The 21,004-nt window shown below is 33.9% G+C and overlaps 2 protein-coding genes across 3 annotated transcripts in view; one reads left to right on the forward strand and one right to left on the reverse strand.

The window, feature by feature from the left end:
• Positions 1-10,941, reverse strand: part of LOC108758835 (ankyrin repeat and SAM domain-containing protein 1A) — a 49,966-nt gene extending 39,025 nt beyond the window's left edge. For both annotated transcript variants that reach the window (XM_018503991.1, XM_018503990.1), the window contains exon 1: positions 10,738-10,941. In XM_018503991.1, the coding sequence (XP_018359493.1) occupies positions 10,738-10,841 (104 nt within the window). In that variant the 5' untranslated portion in view covers positions 10,842-10,941. The remainder of the gene's footprint in view (positions 1-10,737) is intronic.
• Positions 10,942-11,160: 219 nt separating this feature from the next.
• Positions 11,161-19,859, forward strand: LOC108758684 (transmembrane 7 superfamily member 3). The gene is made up of 8 exons (XM_018503751.1): positions 11,161-11,359; positions 14,493-14,834; positions 15,244-15,512; positions 16,381-16,552; positions 16,986-17,153; positions 17,528-17,659; positions 19,286-19,549; positions 19,619-19,859. The coding sequence occupies exons 1-8, from the start codon at positions 11,260-11,262 to the stop codon at positions 19,837-19,839; spliced, it is 1,668 nt and encodes a 555-aa protein (XP_018359253.1). The 5' UTR covers positions 11,161-11,259; the 3' UTR covers positions 19,840-19,859.
• Positions 19,860-21,004: the final 1,145 nt, after the last annotated feature.

Below are 21,004 nucleotides of genomic sequence, written 5' to 3' on the forward strand. Positions count from 1 at the left end.
TGTTCTCATTACGTGCCTTTGTTGCGCTCGCGCGGAGATAAATGTCGCGCCCCCGCAAACACCGTGTAAACGACGGCACCCTCGGGAAAAGCGGAAGAGGTGCACTATATAGTAGAGCGTTCCTCTCCGGCGACTTATGACTCCCGCCCTCTTGCCACCTTTCTGCTTCCTTTTATTGAATCGGATATCCAGATATTCCTGCAACGCTTTGCCGATAGAGGAATTTCTCGTTATCCCGTCTCTCTCCAAGTGGATTTGATTGGTGAAACGAAGGGGGAGGAAAGCCGGCGGCTATTCAGCCATCCTCGAAGCGTCGAGTATCCGCGTTCAAAGGCGCTTGAATTGACTGGATTTCGAGAATATTCAAAAAAAAGATCCGAATAAAGTTTATATAAAAGTGAATTCTTTTTTTCTTTTTTTATTTTGCAAGATAGGAGGACAGGTGAGACTAAGTCTCGCCGTGGAAAAGAAAAAAATTAAGCGCATAATCGAAATTAAAATCTTTTAAAGGCCCGTAATGAGAAATTTATTGGCGACATGAACTGAGCATTTATGCGCAGTAATGGATCAACATGAAAAGCCGCAATTAACGTTTTCATTTCACAGTAATAAAGCTCCGACGCGATCGTACGTGCCGTAAGTGCGATATTGCCTAACCGACATAGTCATCCGACATAGTGTTGTTGTAATGCTGGACACGTAACAGTAAGTTTATTGCCAACACCTAATTAACCCATTAAATACACTGCTCATTATATTCTCGTCGCGCTAGATACCGAGGTTAAAATATTACGGGCGTTAGAAAGCAATGATTTAAGAAATGTTTGCGAAAAGAGGGCGACATTTCGGCGGTTGACAATATCGCAAAGTGATATATCTTGAAAAAACAAAATAATTCGCAACCTGTACAATGTATTTTTATACAGTACGCTATACATTTATATTCGCATCAAAGTACGTCTTAATGAGAAATGTTATTAGATAGCATAATGTTGACATTAGACGACTAATAAATGCTACAACTCGAGCACGGTATTTGCACAGCTCTTATATATCTTCGATATGAGGAGTGAAGCGCAAAAATATATATGTATGTACATTCCACCCTCAGTCTATCATCTAGAAGATAAACCTATGACTATCAGGAATTATGAATTCTTTTACCGATATGTTTTTAATATAATAAATGCTACACTGAGAGAGAAAAATATACTAAATTTTAATAAATATATTTGTTTGAATAGTGTCAGTTGAATATTTACTAAATATAAACATATGTTTATTTGATACGAGAACCATTAATTTGTTTTATTTATTATATTTTTTTTGTTTAGCAAATATTTATTTCCCGTAAATAAATAATGTTACATTAGCACTATTCAAACAATTATTTATCAAAATTAAGTACATTTTTTCTCAATGTAGAATTGTTAGATATATTACGTCTACAAGCAAATTCAAATATTTTATTATTTCTTATAATATATGATATGTAATTAATTAAACTTTGTTCCATAAAGAAAGAAACACAAGAAAGAGGGAGGGGAAGGAAGGAAAGAAAGAAAATGATTGATTCAATTGATATATAGATTTAAAAGACAACTTTATAATGAATCACTGATTACTATCGTATCAGTTCCAAGCGATCTAAATCGCTGGAATCCATTATCGATCGCAAACTCGCATGTATGAAGGAAATGCAGAAACTTTTCCCTTGTTAAAAGAGCGTACACACATTTTAATCCCACGCCCCCATGTGACGTCGCCGTCAAAGCATCGCGCTCAGTTTACAAAACAATTACGTAAGCGGGAGACTTTTTTCCAGTATACGAGCGGCACATCAAAGCACACCGTCATTAACTAACGTCGTCATTAACCCCTCGGATATACGCACTCTAAATCGCTGACTTTCCGTAGGCAGCACGCGACGATCGACTAAGTTCTCCCCTTCACCTCCTCGAGAAACTCTTAAGCCATTGTAACAGAGATCAAAAAGAAAATTGTATCGCATAAGAGCGACATTACAGGCGTGCCAAAACGTACACACCACTCAAAGAAAATCGTGTACCATGCAAAAAAAAAATAATGAGCATCATCAATGTTAAAAAGAAGCGTGGTTGCTTTTAAGCGTCTCGCAAAATGAATTTTTAATAATCGATTTTGTTAACGACGTTGTACTTTTCTGTTCTTAATTTTTCTTTGTTTTCTTGTATCCACGGTGCAATTTATAAGCTTTAGAGAGAGAGACTCTGTATGCTCGATCGCACAATTCCGCGCTCTCCGTCTTCCTATCGGCGTCTCTCACTATTTCGCCTTCTCTCCCGATCGTCGAGCTGAGATGGCTGTTTGTTTTCCACGTCCCAACAACAACGAGGGTGATGCACAATTCTTAAAGCTGTACACAAACGCGTTGCGATGTCATGCGTGTGCGTTTCCGCACACATGCACGTGCGAAGTGCGTATATACTATGAAATGACCAAGGAACGTTCGCGTGCTGCTATCCTGGTTAATAAAGAACATTTGACTCTCTTTTTCTACCCTTCTCTCTCTCTTTACTCCCAATCTCTGTCTTCCTATCGGCGTCTCTCACTATTTCGCCTTCTCTTCCGATCGTCGAGCTGAGATGGCTGTTCGTTTTCCACGTCCCAACAACGAGGGTGATGCACAATTCTTAAAGCTGTACACAAACGCGTTGCGCTGTCATGCGTGTGCGTTTCCGCACACATGCACGTGCGAAGTGCGTATATACTATGGAATGACCAAGAAACGTTCGCGTGCTGCTATCCTGGTTAGTAAAGAACATTTGACTCTCTTTTTCCCCTTCTCCCTCTCTTTACTCCCGTCGCCCTTTCACTTTTCGCGTTCGCCCCATTCATCGAGTTCATCCACTCTCCCAAGTTCCTTAATTAAACCCTGAAGATTGTCTGCAAAAAGGACATCGCCCGGTATCCCTACATCGCTGAACATTACGAATGAGATGGAGGGCAAGAGATAGAGGGGAGGACGATCATGGTGGTATGACCGTCTGTTGGATACTGTATAATGGTAATTTCTTGTTGGTTTTAATCAAGAAGTGCGATCGAAATGGGCATCGTGGGTCAGCTTTCAGCAGCGTTAATAATCATAGCTATTGTTCTTTCCAATATCGTAAAAGAAAGTATATAAATTTGTAGTTGCACTATAAATAGCGCCGTTATACTCAACTATATACAGGGTGTACCGTAAGTTTTTGTGTAGATAGAGCGGACTAAACTGAGTCGAAAAGTCATGTACCATTTTGCAATTTTCGCAATGATTAACGAGATATTAATTACTAAAAATCATTGAATATTGGTTTTCAATAATTTTTTACTCAAATACTATCAAACTCTACAAAAAAAACAGCGAGACAAAAATTGTTTATTTTCTTCTCATAAAGTTCTGAGAATTTTTTCCGAATTTTTTAATACCATATCTTCTCATGTTGGTAAAAATAAGAAAATGCAGTATTAAAAAATTCTGAAAAAATTCTTAGAGTTCTATGAGAAGAAAATAAACGATTTTTGTCTCTTGCAGTTTTTCTGTAAAGTTGATAGTATTTGAGTAAAAAATTATTGAAGACCACAATATTCAGTAATTTTCAGCAATTAATATCTTGTTAACTGTAGCGAAAATTGCAAAACAGTAGAGGACTTTTCGATTCAGTTTAGTCCGCTCTATCTACACCAAAGCACTTACGGGACACCCTGTATATATTATAAAATTTTAATAAGAATATTAAATTAAATAAACTAAAAAAAATATATAGTAACATTAACTATATAGTAATTATAGCTACATTTATATTGTGCACTTAGTCCGCGACCTATACGATAGATGCTTTGTTTAACCTACAGAATAAACAAGGACTCTATTATATAGATGGCAAACTAAGGATACAATGTAGGGGAAAGGGGGGTAAGATGACGATCTTAAGGTTTGTCGATTTTTCCTAATTTCTATGAGGGGGTAAAAAGACTGATTTATTGTTTTTCGAGTTCGGATTGAATTCAAACTATAAGAGATTGTGTATTATTATCTAAAGCCTTTAATGAGTTAAGCATCTACTTTTCATCTATTATTATCTTTAAAAAATTAACGATTCATTATCTTATCCTCTTCGTCATCTTACCCCCCTTTCCCCTAAATGTAGCTATTAATCAATTACAAATGATTAATATTACTATATTTTCTTAGTTCACTTAATTTACTTATTATTTTTATTAAAACTTTTAATGCATAGTTACAAATTTTTGTATGCATTTTTCATTTATTTTTGTCTTCCAAGTTCGAAACCAATGCTGCTTTTATTGTAAGCTTTTATTGTAAGCTGAGTGGTTTTCTTTTTAGGAAAAACTGAACTCTACTACATCCCTCTGGTGACAATGCCGCGTACTATTCGTGCTAAGCGATTTTAGAGAAAAGATTTTAAATATACTCCTTAAAGTTACTTCACCAATGATTAATTAGTTGCTATGGTATAAAGTGCTTTATTAAAAAAAAGTTTTTGTCTAAACTAGAAAAATGTAATTGTTATATTTATTTGCCGAAGTCTAAGTAACTACTCAATGTAATTGAGTCACTATTTCACTACCAACTACTAGTACCTAAATATTATTACCATGACTATATTTTTTATAGTAGTCAATACTACTTTAGTTGCTATTCCTTTGTAAAACTAGTTACAGGTAAATCACTTAAATTGCAAAAGTTATCAAATTTATAGTTGTATCATAATTATTTCGTTTTCTCTCAGTGTTTAGTATGTTCAAAGCAAAAGTGTGCAAATAATTGAATACGTAATTTTAAGAGAGTGTATTAAAAAACGTTTAATACAAATATAAAATTACATAAATTTACTTTTAACATAAAATAAATGTAATATTAAAATAAATTGAAAAATAATTTCATGGATTTTAATATTTGATTATCGCTGTATTACTTTAGAAAGGATCGAAAATGATATTTATAAATTATTATGTATAGTATTTATATATTTAATAAATATCTACTTGTTCGACCATAATATTATAATAGAATTTTAAAATATCTTAAGAGTAGGATTAGAAATATAAAATACGAATGGATAAACGGAATACAGTAGAGCTCTTTTCGACTCCATGAACGTGAGTGTAGAGTCTAGCACAAACGCACCCTTATGCCGGAGGCAAAGTGTAGAGGAAAACTAGGCTGAGAGGGAGAAGGAGCAAAAGAGAAAGCAATAAAGAGGGGAGAGGAAAAGGGGCTGAGATAGGAAAGGGAGGAAGAGGGAACGAGCGTGTGAGAGAGAAGCTGAAAGCTGTGAGGGTGTATACATGTGAGGGGTGCTAGGGCATCAATCGATAGTTTCCTCCGGCAAAGAAGAGAGGTACGATACGTGCTGACGTAGCCGAATGTCCTCTTCAGAAAAATTTGACGACAGGTACCGTGAAGAAAAGAGAAACAGGTTTAAGTATACATTACACGGAGTGCCTAAAAGTAATAATAACAGCAAATTTTAATCTTAAAAAAGTATAGACATGATTTTTCTTCGGTAAAGGAACGCGCATCTAAATATATAGGGTGTCCCAGACTTCACGCAACACCTATTAATAGCAGATTCCTGAGATCATTTCAGAACGAAAATCCTAATATAAAAATGTCGAAGTTAAATAGTTTTTAAATAAGCAGGGTTTAAAGTTAGCCAATTAAACTGTTCGAAATTCGCTAAAGCATGGCACAATAGTGAATCGAAGTTCAATTGGGTAGCTTTAATGCTTCTCATTTAATAACTACTGTAGCCCCGACATTTTTGATATTAGGATTTTCATCTTGAAATCATCTCAAAAACCTGCTTTTAACGGATATCAAGCAAAGTCTGGGACACCCTGTATACTTAACTTCAATATATTTTAATTTAATCACAAATACTGTGAAGCAAGCACAAATCAACCGATTAAAATTTATTGGATTCTGATACGTTTACAATGGGCACGAAATTACTTTCGAAAATATGACTTTACTATACACATCATGTGTGAAGTATGAATATTTATACTCTATATTACATAATTCACATTTTACTATATCGATTTTCTTACGTTTTATCCCGTGAGATTTTTCCTAGCTGTCTTTCACGAAGCTGTGATTAAAATTATCGCACCTATACAAAGTAAAAAAAAAAAAGCGAACGACGAACAAAGGATAAACATATATTCGCGGGCGCTCGTACACGAAAAGTGGTGCGTCCACTTCGCGATTAGCATCGCAAAATATTCTCAGCTCCCCGACGGGGTAGCATCGAGGGGCTCGGGGACGCTCTCTCAGGGCGGTCGCATTTTATATTGCTTTTCTGTGATCTCGACGAGGAGGGCAAAAAGGCAAGCGCGTGTTGGGCGGTGAAGAGGTCGCGGAGTAACGAGAAGAAATCGCGCGGGAGAAGTTGCCGCGGGCTGGCTTTGTAGTTACGGACAAGTTGTGCGGCACCGACGACAGGCACGAGAGACAATTCGTTAGAGAAGCAGCGCGTTCGTTATGATACATTAAGAATCACCGACGGCGAATCGTCGCCCTCTTTTCCAGTCCTTAAAGGACGGTAGAGAAAAATTACAAAGCTCTCCAACTGCTTTTTATGTAATATTTGATTTTCAAATGGTAAATGCATGCAATGAAAAATTTATCGCACATTTTATGTGTCACTCTGGTTTCTATAATAAAAATGTAATAGTATATTTTTACTTTTTAATATTAAGTATCTTACTCGAATTAAAGTTCAATCTTAATATCGGAGCAACAGTCATCAGTTGATATTAGATAAAAACTTTTTTGTCTGTTCCTTTGATTTATAATTGGTTTTCCTTCATATTTTGACATCTATCATATCCAAGGAAGATATAATCCAGGCTAGAGTGTACAGAGTGACAAAAAAGTTTGGCTATAAAGTTTTGTGTTCACAAAATCGTTAATAATGTATATTTATAATGAAACAAATTTTGAACTATAATTATGTCTTATTAAACATCGAAAATAATAATTAATATTTAAAATAGCTTCAGCTTTGATAGAAACTTTATATAAGACACTTTGGAAAGATGTGCATCAATGATGGTTGCGCTTTGGAAAGATGGGCATCAATGATCTTTTCACGGATCAATCTTCCCAGGCAGCTAATTGGGTGATTTTCAATTCACCATCCAATGAAAATCTTTTAGTACAGAGTATTTTTGGTATTAAATAAAGTATAAGTAATACTTCAAAGTTTGTTTTTTAATACATATTACTATCTTTCGATTAGTGTTCCATCGGAGATTGATGGTTCTTCTACCGAAGATTCCATTATTTTGCCAGATATCGATTAATAGTATAAAAATTATCAAAACTAAAATCGTTTTGTAGTGCGTTTTCTAAAAAAAAAAAGGTTATTAGATATGACCCTCCTGCCAAAGATTACGACAGTTTTACAAAAGATCGATTGTTATGAAAATTTATACTGTTTTCTAATGCGTTCTCTAAAAAAAGATTATCAGATCTAAGGGTTATCGTTCAAAAAGACGAAAGAAAATCGACGCGCAAATTTAAAAGTAAAATGTTGGAAATGGGTAATCGGAAATTTTTTCGTACCAAAAATTTAGTCAAAAGCCGGAGTCTTCAGCCGAAAACAGGAGAAGTGACAACCACGATTATTATCTAAGAACCAAATTGACGTTATTTATCTTTATTTTGATGTCTTTAGTATCATTTTGACATCAAAATGACAATAAATAACGTCAGCTTGCTACTTGATTTGATAAACATACAAAACTTTCTTGTCACTCTGTATATTTGTCAATCTTGTATAATAATATTGATCTTATGTATATTCTGGAGCAGAGCTGATCCCTGAATAATAAACAGATTTTTCTTCGGTCTCTCTCGCTCTCAATATCTTTCACCTTTTTGCATCGTCGCACGATGCAGTCATTCTTAAAATGCATGAATGTGCTTGTAGCACGTGCGCACGCATGCACGCACGCACGCACGCATGCACCGAGTCCCTCGAAAAATAAACCATGAACTTCTTACGTCGTCGCCGTAGCATGACTTAATTAATGGGAAAGAGCGAGTAGCGTCGACAAAGTCCGTCTTTGTCGAGGAGTTCGCGGCACTGGGTCAATAAAGACCGCCGCCGAGTAGACGACGGTGTTTCACTAATTACGTGAGCGTCAACTCGCTTGGAACGACACCATCGGCGATCGCGGTATAATTGAATGAGGCGAGGACGCAGTGCGATAATAAATTCATTCGGATTCTCGTTCGATCGACTCGCTCTACACGTCCGGTGACTAATCGTCTGTTTGAATACGCTTGTACAAGGCATTAAGGCTCCTTTATGCTACGCGGCTTTACAACGATCTCTTGAATGGACTCGCATTGATATGTATCTTAGGCTCTTAATATAGAATGTAGTCTTCACAAGTTTGAGATTAGAATAAAATTGATATATAAAAATTGATTTTATTAATCCAGCAAAGTGCATTTCTATTACAAAATACATAACGATATTAAAATAAATAATCGATTGACATATAGAAATAAAATGATTTACTTCTAGGTATGTGTATTTGGATCAGCAATTAAAGTTTTTTTTCGTTATTTTAAATTGATTAGATTAGATATGCGATAATATTATATCAAAATGGAGCGGCGTAGTTAGGGCTTTAACATCGCGCGAATCGATGCGAGTATCGCGTTGCTCGACGGGCGTGCGACAGTTTGACAGATGAATGAACAATTGTTTTACTCTGATTTTGACCATAATGACGACATTGCGTACACCGGTCGTTAATTTATTTCCGCGCGGAACTTTTTCGTCGGGACGAACACGTTCGTTCGCGCCTATCCGATTATTCGTCAGCGCGTTCTCGCGAATAAATGCAAAATTACGGGGACATTCCCACGGTAATGTACATGTTCGTGAAATCGGCTGCAATTAACGTTAATTCATTCGCGAAGGATTTAAATGTCTCCGTCGTGTGGGGAAAATAAAACGGAGCCAATCGTAGATCTCCGCTTCTTCGGCGATGGCCTATTGCGTGCTCCGTGTTATCGATGACCCTTAAAAATATATAGCTACTCGCCAAATAGATCCCTCTATATACTACCGCAAATAGAAAGTAGAGTGATTCTCGATAAGCGTGTTGCAGGTAAAACTCGGAAATAGCGACAATACATTTTCATGTCTCAATGCGGTTTCAATTTTTTCTTATATTTCTACATTTTGTATTTCTGTTGCATATTTTTATAGCATGACAAAAGATATGAGTGTTAAACGATACTAATTGTTTCACGTTAACAGCTTAGAGAAAAATGTTACAGGAAACATTGCGTGCGGCTCTCGATAATTGAAACAAAGTCCTTGCTCAGTATCAACATATCTGTATACAACGTCACCGAGTGTACGTATTTGATATGATTCATGGTCACGGTAAAATCATTAACAATTCGAGTAAACAGAATTATTGAACGAAATGCTAATATCAATGCACTATAATTATGTTTCTAGTAATAGGACAAAATTCAACCATTATATTCGTTATTTTCTCTTTAAATGGAGTAAAAGAGAAAAAAAAAGAGAGAGAATGTTAAACTACTTGACAATAACTGAAAAAAATACGCTCGTATAATGTATTAAAAAAATATGTACAATAAAATAATACCAAGAAACGAGCAAAAATTAAGATAATTTTAGTAATTTAACATCTTTATTTTTGTTCCTGGCCTTATCTAATTTTATATATGTATTATTAACCTTTAATACACACGATTAGATTATTCGTGTTTACACATTTCTTTTCTTTGAAAAAGTAGGAGCATCAAGTAATTAGTTACAACATTTATATACAATTTTTTTTCAATATACAACCTTACAAATACTTTCTAAAGTTAAAAATGTTAAAATATATGTAAGAATTACTTAATAATTTCTGTATATTTGTTAAAGTAATGGAAATTAATTCAAGCACGAATGACTCATCGTGTGTAGTAAAATACCAGAAAATCATCCAGGGTATACTAAGAGTTAAAATACTTATATTAAATATCATTATTTTATAAATAACGCACAAAATTAGAATCTCGATATACGGAGTCCGTGACCGAAATAAAAGTAGAAACACAGGCAATGATTCGTGCAATTAACGGTAGAATTAACGGCAGAAATCCTGGCGAGCGGTCAATCGCGGTGACAGCCGCGGATTAATCGAACGACGACACGGCATGTTCGATCGATCGTGAAGGAATTATCGTAAGAAGCATCATCATGAACAAAAAAGAAATAAAAAGAAAAAGAAAAAGAGAAAAAGAAAAAGAAAACGGCCGGTGGTCATTCATCGTGGGAGTTCGTTTAACCTCATTCGCGTGAGTTTCTTCATCGTCGCCGCCACGGTGAACATTGCAAAATCGAACAAGCCCGTGGGCCGAAGAATCCTTGCGGCGAAGAATCTTATCGGCGAGACGGCGAATCGGAGTATCGGAGTACCTATACCGAAATGAGCACGGCGTGCGGTGGCGGTTCGATAATGGAATGCGCGAGACGATGTCATGCCCGTGTCGACGGACTCGGGACGAGACGTCGGGTCGTTAAATCATCAAAAGGGTCGAGAATAACGAGCCGGGAACTGGGAATGAGGAAATGACCCCAGTAACGAGGCAAGGCGACAACGAGGCAAAAGTTGTCAAGCCTAGGCTCCGGTGACACCCACCTTGCCAGTGGACCACTCCTCCTGGCTCGCTGGCCGAGGATCTTCTCGACCACGGTGACGTTGCCGCTTCTCGCTGCCTCGAGCAGCTCCTGGTCCTTTCCCATGGTCCATTTACACCGCGATCAAGCCGCGATCTTCGCCCGCACACTTGTCAATTTCTGTTTTCACTACGATTACTCGCGTTTCATTGATCCAACGTGGCCATCTTGGCCGAACTGACGCGCCGCCGTACGGCGGCCTGGCGAAACTGATTCCTCGATGAAACGCAGTATAAGAGGGAGTGAGACGACGCGAGCAATCCCGTACGTCTTATGAATGGAGCGAGCGAGACGGCACGAGTCGTGCGTACCGTCGTTGGCTGTTGTATGTATGTATAGACGTCTGTACGAGCGCCACGAACGAGCACGAGCTCGCAGAGCCGAGTGTCAAATGACAGCTGTTGCGCCGTACTGATTCTCCGTCCCATCGAAAACGCCGGTTCACGTTCACACTTAAACAGTAACTTGAACAAATAAATACGGGATGTGCGCTGACATGAATCGAGCCGTTATCTTCCTATCGGTTTTATCATTATTCTTCAGTAATGGAACGATGGCGTTAGAAAATACGACTGCCGAATTCGGTAAGCGTACATAACCTCAATATTCAGCAAACTTCTTATGAAATTGTAAACAGTATCTTTGGGTGAAACTTAGGACGGTATTTATTATTCATTCTTATTTTGAGGTCGTTTTAAATAATGTCTCAAGATACTAATACGCGCGGCTCTCTGATTTATTCGTAACATCTTAAGACTGTACTTAAAACAGCCTTAAATTTAAGAATCGACTATGGATATCAGCCTTAGAACTTTTTATTAATAATATGCAGGTATCTCGGATATCTTTTTATTACTGAAAATGTACGAATATAATTCAGTCACTGTTTAAAATATGGATAATATTTAATATCTATATATCTGTTCCTCCTATTCAAAATATATGAATCATACTGCTCGATTCTATCCCAATGTAAGATTAATTCTAATCTGGTTTAACTACAAACATCCTTTTTATATTTTTATGAAAGGGATACTATCATGTCATGAAGGGGACGCTACAGTGTATTTATCTTTTTCTAATTCTAGGAATATTCTATAAATATATATAAAACTTATTTGAGCCAACACAGGATGTACGAGTATAATAATTCAATTTGTTAAAAGAGATACATGTATGTATACATATATACATTTATAAATTTATTCATTGGAGCCTAATTCGAATTTTTAATTTAATCTAAGAATATTTTTAAAATTCGAAAAAGATGAAGAGTAAATTGAACCGAGATTAAAGTTATTCTTACTTTGATGGAATCAAGCCTTAGGTATTTGAATATTATATCGGTTAACTATTCGAAATGAGTAATATCAAATAATTGAATATTTACATATTTCCTGAAAAGTACAGGTAGTATCTAAATATTTGTATAATGTTAAATATTAAGTTACATTATTCACAATATATAAATATCTAATATTCAGGTTAATCAAATATAGGTATTCGATTAACTACTTGAAACATACAAATGATATCTCAATAATTTCCAAAATGTGATAAAACGTGTAAACAATTTATGGATATTTGTATGATCATTTACTATTCTAAACATACGAGTCATGTATGAGTATAGGAATATATCAAATATACATTTTTTGAAATGTGCAAGTACTCTCTAAAAGTAAATCAGTGTATTATCACTGACTTTAGTGCTACACTTATAACTGATGTAATCAATAATCAGCGAATATTTACTGTCTTTTAGTAATAATATACTGATTTTTTACTTTTAGAAATTATGATTTTTGCAGATTGAATCTTCTAAAAGTGAGTCAGTGTATTATTACTGAAAGAAAGTAAATATTCGCCGATGACTACATCAGTTATAAGTATGTCAGTTATAGAGTGTAGCACTGAAGTCATTGATTCACTTTTAGACAATAGAAGCAGACGTACTAGACAAATCTAAATATCCGTTTACTATGCAAAATTTGTAAGTATGACATTCAAATACTTTAATAATTATGTTATTCATATTATTTATAGAGAAAAAGATACTTTTATGTAATTTTTTAGTTACACTCAAGTTAATGACATATAATAAACTATAATTTATTATCTAAGATTAATATAAAATATATTGAAATTATTAGAACAGAAAAAATTTATAAAATGGAGAAAATTGTTTAAATGAAAAAAACATTATTATATGACTATTTGAATGTTAAAATGGACTCTCCTTATTTTTTTTTTTTACAGAATCTAGTTTCTTCAGATATATTTAAACTTTTCCATGAAGTTTAAATAGTTTGAATTTTCACAGAAAATTTAGGATGTATTTAGATATTATCAGATTCAGAAGTTTCTTTTCATAAACATGTTTATGAAACACATTCTTCTAACAATACTTATGTTGATTCTGTCCTCATAAATTTACCATGAGCACTTCTCTTCCGTTTCATAGATATGCCTTTACAGACTTTTTAAAATCATTTTTAAACGATAACCACAAAGATTTTTAACAACGTTCTACGTTGATTTTTGTTAAAAATTCCGGAGTTCATATTACTCACACACATTAGGTCCGATACAGAAACATTAATAAAATTTACATTTAATTATGTGTCCCAGTGAAAATATAGTTACTTAAACTTTCTTACCTTACTACACAAAATAAAAAAATAACACTTCAAGGATTAATTTAGGGTATAAGCTTGTTACGAATTTTAAGCCACGCCTTGCCATTGAACATTATAAAAGCACTTTGACATACCTATATACGTAATATAATAGATAAACATCAATTGTTTACAAAAAGATCGCGCCAGTCGTGGCGGCAATTATTTCACAACTTCAATATTTATTTAAGAACAAGTTAAAAACCTCTTACAAAAGATGGTATTAATTATAATAAAATTTTAAGTGGAGCTCAACATTATTGGAGCAAGGGCTCATATGTTCCCTCTATTGTTTATTTCCCTTTATTTCCTTTTACATTTTCTTAATAATAATTTATTTCCTTAATAATCGAGATTTACATATTTATAATGCGTAAACAAATCATAATGTTTATTATCTTAATATTATAACACAATGATTCTAGATGTTTCATAATATTTTTTATGAATAAGTACATCTTTATTATTTTCCGAAAATATAAATAACAACCGAATAATACAAATACTTGAATAATATAAATAATGTTAACTGAATATTTGGATACATGTTATTATCTATTGTATGTTTCGAATAACGTAAATGTGTATATCCGAATAATTGGATCCCGTTTATTCTATAGCTCTAATATATCCTTACATTATATGTATATGTTAATGATTGCAATCAGTAAATAAAAACTAATCTATTGTTATATTTTTGGAAAATCAGATCTGATTTTTTAGATTTACATACTAGTTACACGTAATTGCTATTTATCTAATTGCACTATGCTTTGTTTAAAACTTTATCATAAAATATAATATAGATACTTTTTGGGGAGAGAGAGAGAGAGAGAGAGAGAGAGATGTCTAGGAATATGTATTGTTTTATATTTAGAAGAGGGTTATCTGTAACTCGCTCGTGTCGCGTTGCAAATTAGATAAATAGCTCTAGACATGAAAACATTATAGAAATGTTTAATTTCTCATAATAATAAAGTAACATGTAATTATCGTAATTATCTTCATTAATATTGACGTTCGATGTATTGTATTGCAGACAGCGTCGGGATAACCGTATCTTTATTGAATCATCGTGAGAATGACGCATTCAAACAACGAATAAATTTAGCCCCATTTAATCGCTTAAATATTACTGTGAGAGATGTTCCATCAGATATTTGGTTTATTGTTTTACAAATTCATACATTTCAATACAATGCAACGTTATCTTACGACAAAGCACTACTTGACAAAGTGTCGAACAGAAGTTTATTTGGATCAAATATTGGTCTGTACTTAAAAACGTACGGTATAACAGCTCCAATACAGGTATTCCTGAAGCATGAAAACGTGTACAATCTCGATGCATTGCTCGTGATTATCACATACGGTCGAAATGGTAAGTACATATAATAATATATATCTCTATTCTTTTCACACTTTCCTTTTCGAGCAACATTTATTTATGGAATTAAATTTAACGCCGACACACAATACTGCCCATTAATATAATATAAAATGAATAGCCATGTATATACAAAGACAATTGCAAGAGAATAATATTTACGTGATAAAGATCGAAAAATCATATACTGTATTAAATTAAATAACCGTGTTACGTTGATCGCGATAGCACAAATAAATCGCAAATCATACCAAGACGCATTCGATTAATTTGCGGCGCGTCTCTATTATCCGTCACGCGTAAATGGGTTAAATAGCTAACCGTTTTCGACGGCGAGCGTAATGACAAAATTGGTCGAGTATCGAGAGAATTCATCAGCGTTGTCGATTGTTGTTCTGTGCAGCGCCGATACCGGGTGGTTGTAACATGGAATTCGATATCAAAGTATCGCCATATCAAAAACTCCATGCAGAAAACGGAATGATATTAGTAGACACGCAGCCAGCTTCAATTCTTTTCTCCAACGGTTCATCGATTTCCTGTGAAAAAAGCCCAATACAACACAAGATGTACCGTCTTTATCTGCCTAGACAGGATTTTACTTCGGATACATATTTCGACGCGATCACGAGAATGCTGACCGTGCAAGACATTGTGCAGAACGGTGACGAGGTATCTTATAATATTAGACAGATAAAATTTTAGTCTCATACCGATAAATACCGATATCATAGAACTGATGTAGCGCTATCGTTGTTTTTGATATAATTATTCTAATATACACACGCACCATAATCGTAGCGATCTACAAGCGATCTACTTTGCTAACAAAAGTTGTTAATGCTTATTGACTGTTGATGCATCTTATAATACTGGTCGACAATAATTCGTTAAATGGGTTTTATTGATTTTGTATGTTATGTCTTTTATACTGATTTTAAAAATGAAGTTAGAATTTATCCCTATGGCCTTTAATTTTTTAAATTGATGTATCTTTTTTTAAAAGCATACATTTAGTAACAATAACTCGTCGTATGGAATCTGTTTGTAATTAAAATTATTTATTTTCGTCTAAAAATTATTTATTTTATGAGTAGAAAATCATGTTAAATTTGGTGGCTATTTTTCTATGAATCGTTTATTTATATCTAAGCAAAGGAGATAAGTATAGGAATTTTTTAATGTATATTACTAAAAAATTCTGCTTGCCTCAAATTTGACAGATTTGAAATCAGCGCAAAAAATACTGTAATAAAATCATTTTATAAAATTAATTTAACAAAAGAAAAGTGAAATTTTGTTAAATAGTAAATTACTACAAAATATCAGTTTATAAAATTTATAAAATTTTTAAATGCATGTTACTAAAAAACTGCTTTTCTCATAAATTTATCAAGCAAATTTGAAATTAGGATAAAAAATACTGTAAAGAACACTCTCAGATTAATTTAACATTAAAAGATGTGAAATTTTTGTCGACCAGTGTAATTCACGATTAAATATAATTAACATATTAATAAGTAATTAATATTTTTGATAGATACCAGCAGGTACTCTCACGAGTTCTATGAGACGTATCTACAGTGCGTACACCGGCACAGGATCAGTGTATGCCATGGTTGCTATTTATGAAAATTACTCTTCAGCTTACGTCCCAATTTTTACATACGCTTGCAGTCCTCTGCTCTATCCGGAAAGTTGTAAAGTTTTAAGTATGTTTTATCCTTTTTAAAACTGTTATTTTTTTATAGCTAAATCAGTACACACTTTTTGTATTCAAAGTAAAATAAGCATATATTTGAAATTTGGCAAAAGCATGAAGAAAAATTCTAATACAGTCCACTGCAGAGCAGTAAAAAAACAAACTTTATATTTTAACATAATGATAGTGAATAATATTTGAGTTTTATTTGAAACGTTATATATTTTTTTGCATGAAATATGGTTATGTGTACGACGATAGAATAATTATACCTCTTTTTTTAATGAGATGGTATTGTAAAATGTGAATTTTTTTAAACAATAATTATTTTCTATCTTTCCAAACGCATGAATATCTCTCGGATATTATAACTTAACAAAATCACATATTAAGTGTCCCATGAAAGATTTATATAATTATTTTCTGTTTCGTTATTTTTTCAGATGACGCATTTTCACATATAATTTGCGCACTGGTCCTGATAATAGGCTGTCTGTCTATTATTATAGGATATAAATACCCTTCTATAGATCATTCATTACCGAGTTGTATGATAGGTGGTATCTTAGGGTACATTATAGCACTGAATACCGGCGATTACAGCATCGCAAGTAATCATGCATACATTAATTTTTATCGAAACATTTCAATGAAATCATATACGGAGAATTTTTTCTTAGAGTTTATCCTGAAAATATGATAGTCGTAGGACAGCATTGTATTTTGAAGAATTTTAATGTAAATCTTTCATTCATTAATAAAACTACAATAAAGTATAAAATAAGTTTGATTAATTTTACTGAAGTGTATGATAAAAATCTTTAAAATATTATATTGTACCACAAATATCATATTTTCAGGGTAAATTTTAAAAGAAAATTTGTGCCATGTATATATTTAATCTCTCTCTTATATTTATCTCTCATATTTTTAACTTATCTCTCGAGAAGACACGCGCGATTTTAATGACTCTTGTCTCTTTCAGTCAACGTTTTGATAGGTTCGACATTTGCTATACTTGCTGCAGCCATATCGGCAGTTTTAGGTGTTTGTACGTGGTTACGCAATATATCATTGGGATTTTTATGCGCATGTATCACATACCTCTATGCTCCAGGTACGTACTATATCTTGACCAAAATAAAACCGCGTTTCAAAAAACTGCATGGTTTGCACCGATATTGAATAAAGAATATATTAACTATCTCGGTCTCTTGTCTAAAGAATACTTTTGTATTTTTTGTTTGAATATAGTTAATTCAACAAATCAGAAATAAAGATCCTAAATGGTTAAATTGAATTCAGTGCTCAAGTAATTCCGAGGGGTAAACCGCTGACCAAAATTGTGTACACTAATACCTACTAACTATGTCCAGTAATGCCCAATTTTTATGCCTACTAATACCCTAATAATGCTCATTAATGCATGACCTCATACCGCTTATTATAATATACAATTCTCTTAAGTAATGCCCAGTAATGCCCAGTAATGCCCCAAATTTGTACACCACAATGCTCTCAGCAGTTTACCCCTTGAATAATTCCGTGTAAATTTATATGCTCATATTCAATCCTGCAAACTGCGAGCCAAATTTAATTTTCAATTTTCAAATACAATCGTAACAGAACTATCGCAGTAATATCAAAAATTAAATTGATAAGCAATTTAATAAAATTATAATGCTCATAGGTATCTTAGAAGATATTAATAATATGATGCTGATAAATATCAAAAACCTGTGAATAATTTTATTGCGAAAAAATTATCTATAATTAATTTACGGTCCAAGCATCGCGTCCAATGCTACAAGTCTCACAGTACTAACGCGTCACAAAATGCAACATAGAATACAGTAAACACGAAAGGATAGGGAAACGAAGGCGGGAATCGTAGGTAGCCTCTCCACGCCGCGGTGCTCGCGAAGGGCTGTTGCGAATTATAGGAAAATAATGAAAGCCAGGCTTAAAAGCGGAGGGATAGAGCCGCGCTGCGCCGCCACCCCGAAGTTAGTTCGAGTTTGGCGAAGGGATGAGAGGCGCACAGTCAGTTTCTCCCCGTAGCTTCTATCAATGCTGGCCGCTCATGTGGAAACCTCGCCCGCCGAATCCCCCATGCAGAAGCGGCATGGCGCATTCACGTTGCCTCCCACCTTTCTCACCATAACGCCGCGACTACCCTTCGTCTACCCTCGTCCGGGCACAAACGCAAAAATGCGCCCGTCACCGCCGCCGCCACCACGCACGGAATACGCGTGCGATGTTCCAGGGTCTACCCTGTCGATGAGACTCTCACGTCATAGTGTAACCAGCTTGGAAGATTCGCATTTACCTAATTGTGTCCCCGTTTATTTATTCTGCATCGGGACCTATTTAGATTACGCGATGCGTGCATGCGCAACTGCACAGGAGCAGCGATTCGGACCCAATTCTATCCCGTCGACAGATGATCGCAATCGCTATTTACTCTGAGTCGACCGCGTTCACCCCGCACACCAGCGTAAAACGGATGATTATGATGTATCTGGGCGTCTGTTAATTAGACAATCGAAATTTTCACACGCGATAACAACATACATTGAAATTACAGCGACAGAAATATGGGATATTCGATTGTTAATTGGTTTATCAGTTTGTCTTGATTCATATTAATATTTCGGTGATTTGGATCTTATTTTCAATAATATTTCAAACATTTTGACTCGGTTTCCCACTGATGCACTGATAACTTATCGATTTCTTGTAGCGTGGATGTTTTATGTTTTGGAACACAATTGGTTATTCTGGCCTATGTTCATAAGCCTAATACTTGCCACGACCATACTTCTGATGACAATATCCTATGTTGCTGAAATTATTACACGTGCGATTTTCGGATCTTATTTCGTAATCGTCGCGATTGATTATTATACTGGAAGTAATTTGAAATATATTATTATTACCATAATCAGGAGGATAACTATACCTGGATTTAATTTAGCGTTCGTATATCCTCCATTTCAAGGTGCAGGTATGTCTTTGTAGCTTTACTTTATATAATAACTCGATATTATGCTCTATTCATTCTCTGTTTTTTCAGATGTAACTTTATTAATTGTCTGGAGTGTTCTAATAGCAGTACGATTTATTATACAATCGTATGCTTCTTTATGTTGTCAGAAAAAATTTGAAACAGGATTAAAACGTGATACAGAAAGAGTATCTTTACTACATGATCATCATGATGACTATTCTGCCGAAAGACATACAAGAAGATCTCACAACCGATCTCGATATTATAAAAGTTATATAATATTATAAATATCATAAACATATAACTAATGCTGTTAATATTGTATGTAATAATTTCGATATCAAAAATTTTGCAATTTTTTAATATTAATTACTTTAGTCTATTTAAAATAATTATATAATTTCATTTAATGGAATTTTATAATTATTAAAATCAATCTTTGTTAAAGATTGATTTAAGTCGCAAATCTCAGTTGATATACTTTGTACAAGCTTATATAAATATTATACATACCTGTTTTCCTCTTCGTTCTTCATCAAATATTAAAATATGATATTTTCTTTAAATAGGGCATAAAGTTATAACAATGATGCACAATGTCTGGTATTGAACGTTTTAATATTCTGAGTTCTTTTTATATATTTTTTTAATATGAAAATTTTATTTTTGTTTATTTATTACGACATTTATTTTTATGTTAATATGTATACCTGAAATATACTAATTTTATTTTTTATGAAACTGAATTAAAATATAATTAATAATTGTTAAATAAGTTGTGCAGCATTATTATAAATAGTTTATTATAGAGATTTATATATATATCTGATGTTTTTTTACCATTTTACAATGTATTATATAAAAATGTATGTAGTATGGAACATAATATTATGAATAAAGAATGTTGATTTGGCATTAAAATGAAATAACATTTATTGAATCGAGACAGTGACACCTAACAGTGGTTCTCTATTTCCTACTACTTACAATCTTAAAGTTAATCACAGCAACAATATTATCTCATTATTCACAACACTTACATAGATTACTGTCGCAATAATATATTATTCTCATTAATAAATTTGTTAATACTCATACACTGTAGTTGTTATTAGTAGTATCATTACAGATAATAAGAAAGACGCGTAACCACTTCCGCGTAACGTTGGTTGGTTGTATAACGATTAAAGCATAATTTCGCTGAAACGCATTTTACATGCAATTGCGGTAACGTTCAATTCGCAAAAGTTCTATGCAAATGCAGATTTACAAAGGTAACATAATAAATGAGAAGTACTTTAATCTACTATTCGCGAAATGCACAGCCTGTTGCAAGTGCAGCGCCTGTTTGCAGAGGATCTTCGTGCAGACGTGTATAATACGCAACTGTTTAGTGGATACGTATTTAGTTCATCGCGGAAGATTTCTTCGAGTAGAGCAATAATATCGATG

This window comes from Trachymyrmex cornetzi, unplaced genomic scaffold (genome assembly GCF_001594075.2).
Source record: "Trachymyrmex cornetzi isolate Tcor2-1 unplaced genomic scaffold, Tcor1.1 scaffold16, whole genome shotgun sequence".
NCBI classification, from domain to species: domain Eukaryota; kingdom Metazoa; phylum Arthropoda; class Insecta; order Hymenoptera; family Formicidae; genus Trachymyrmex; species Trachymyrmex cornetzi.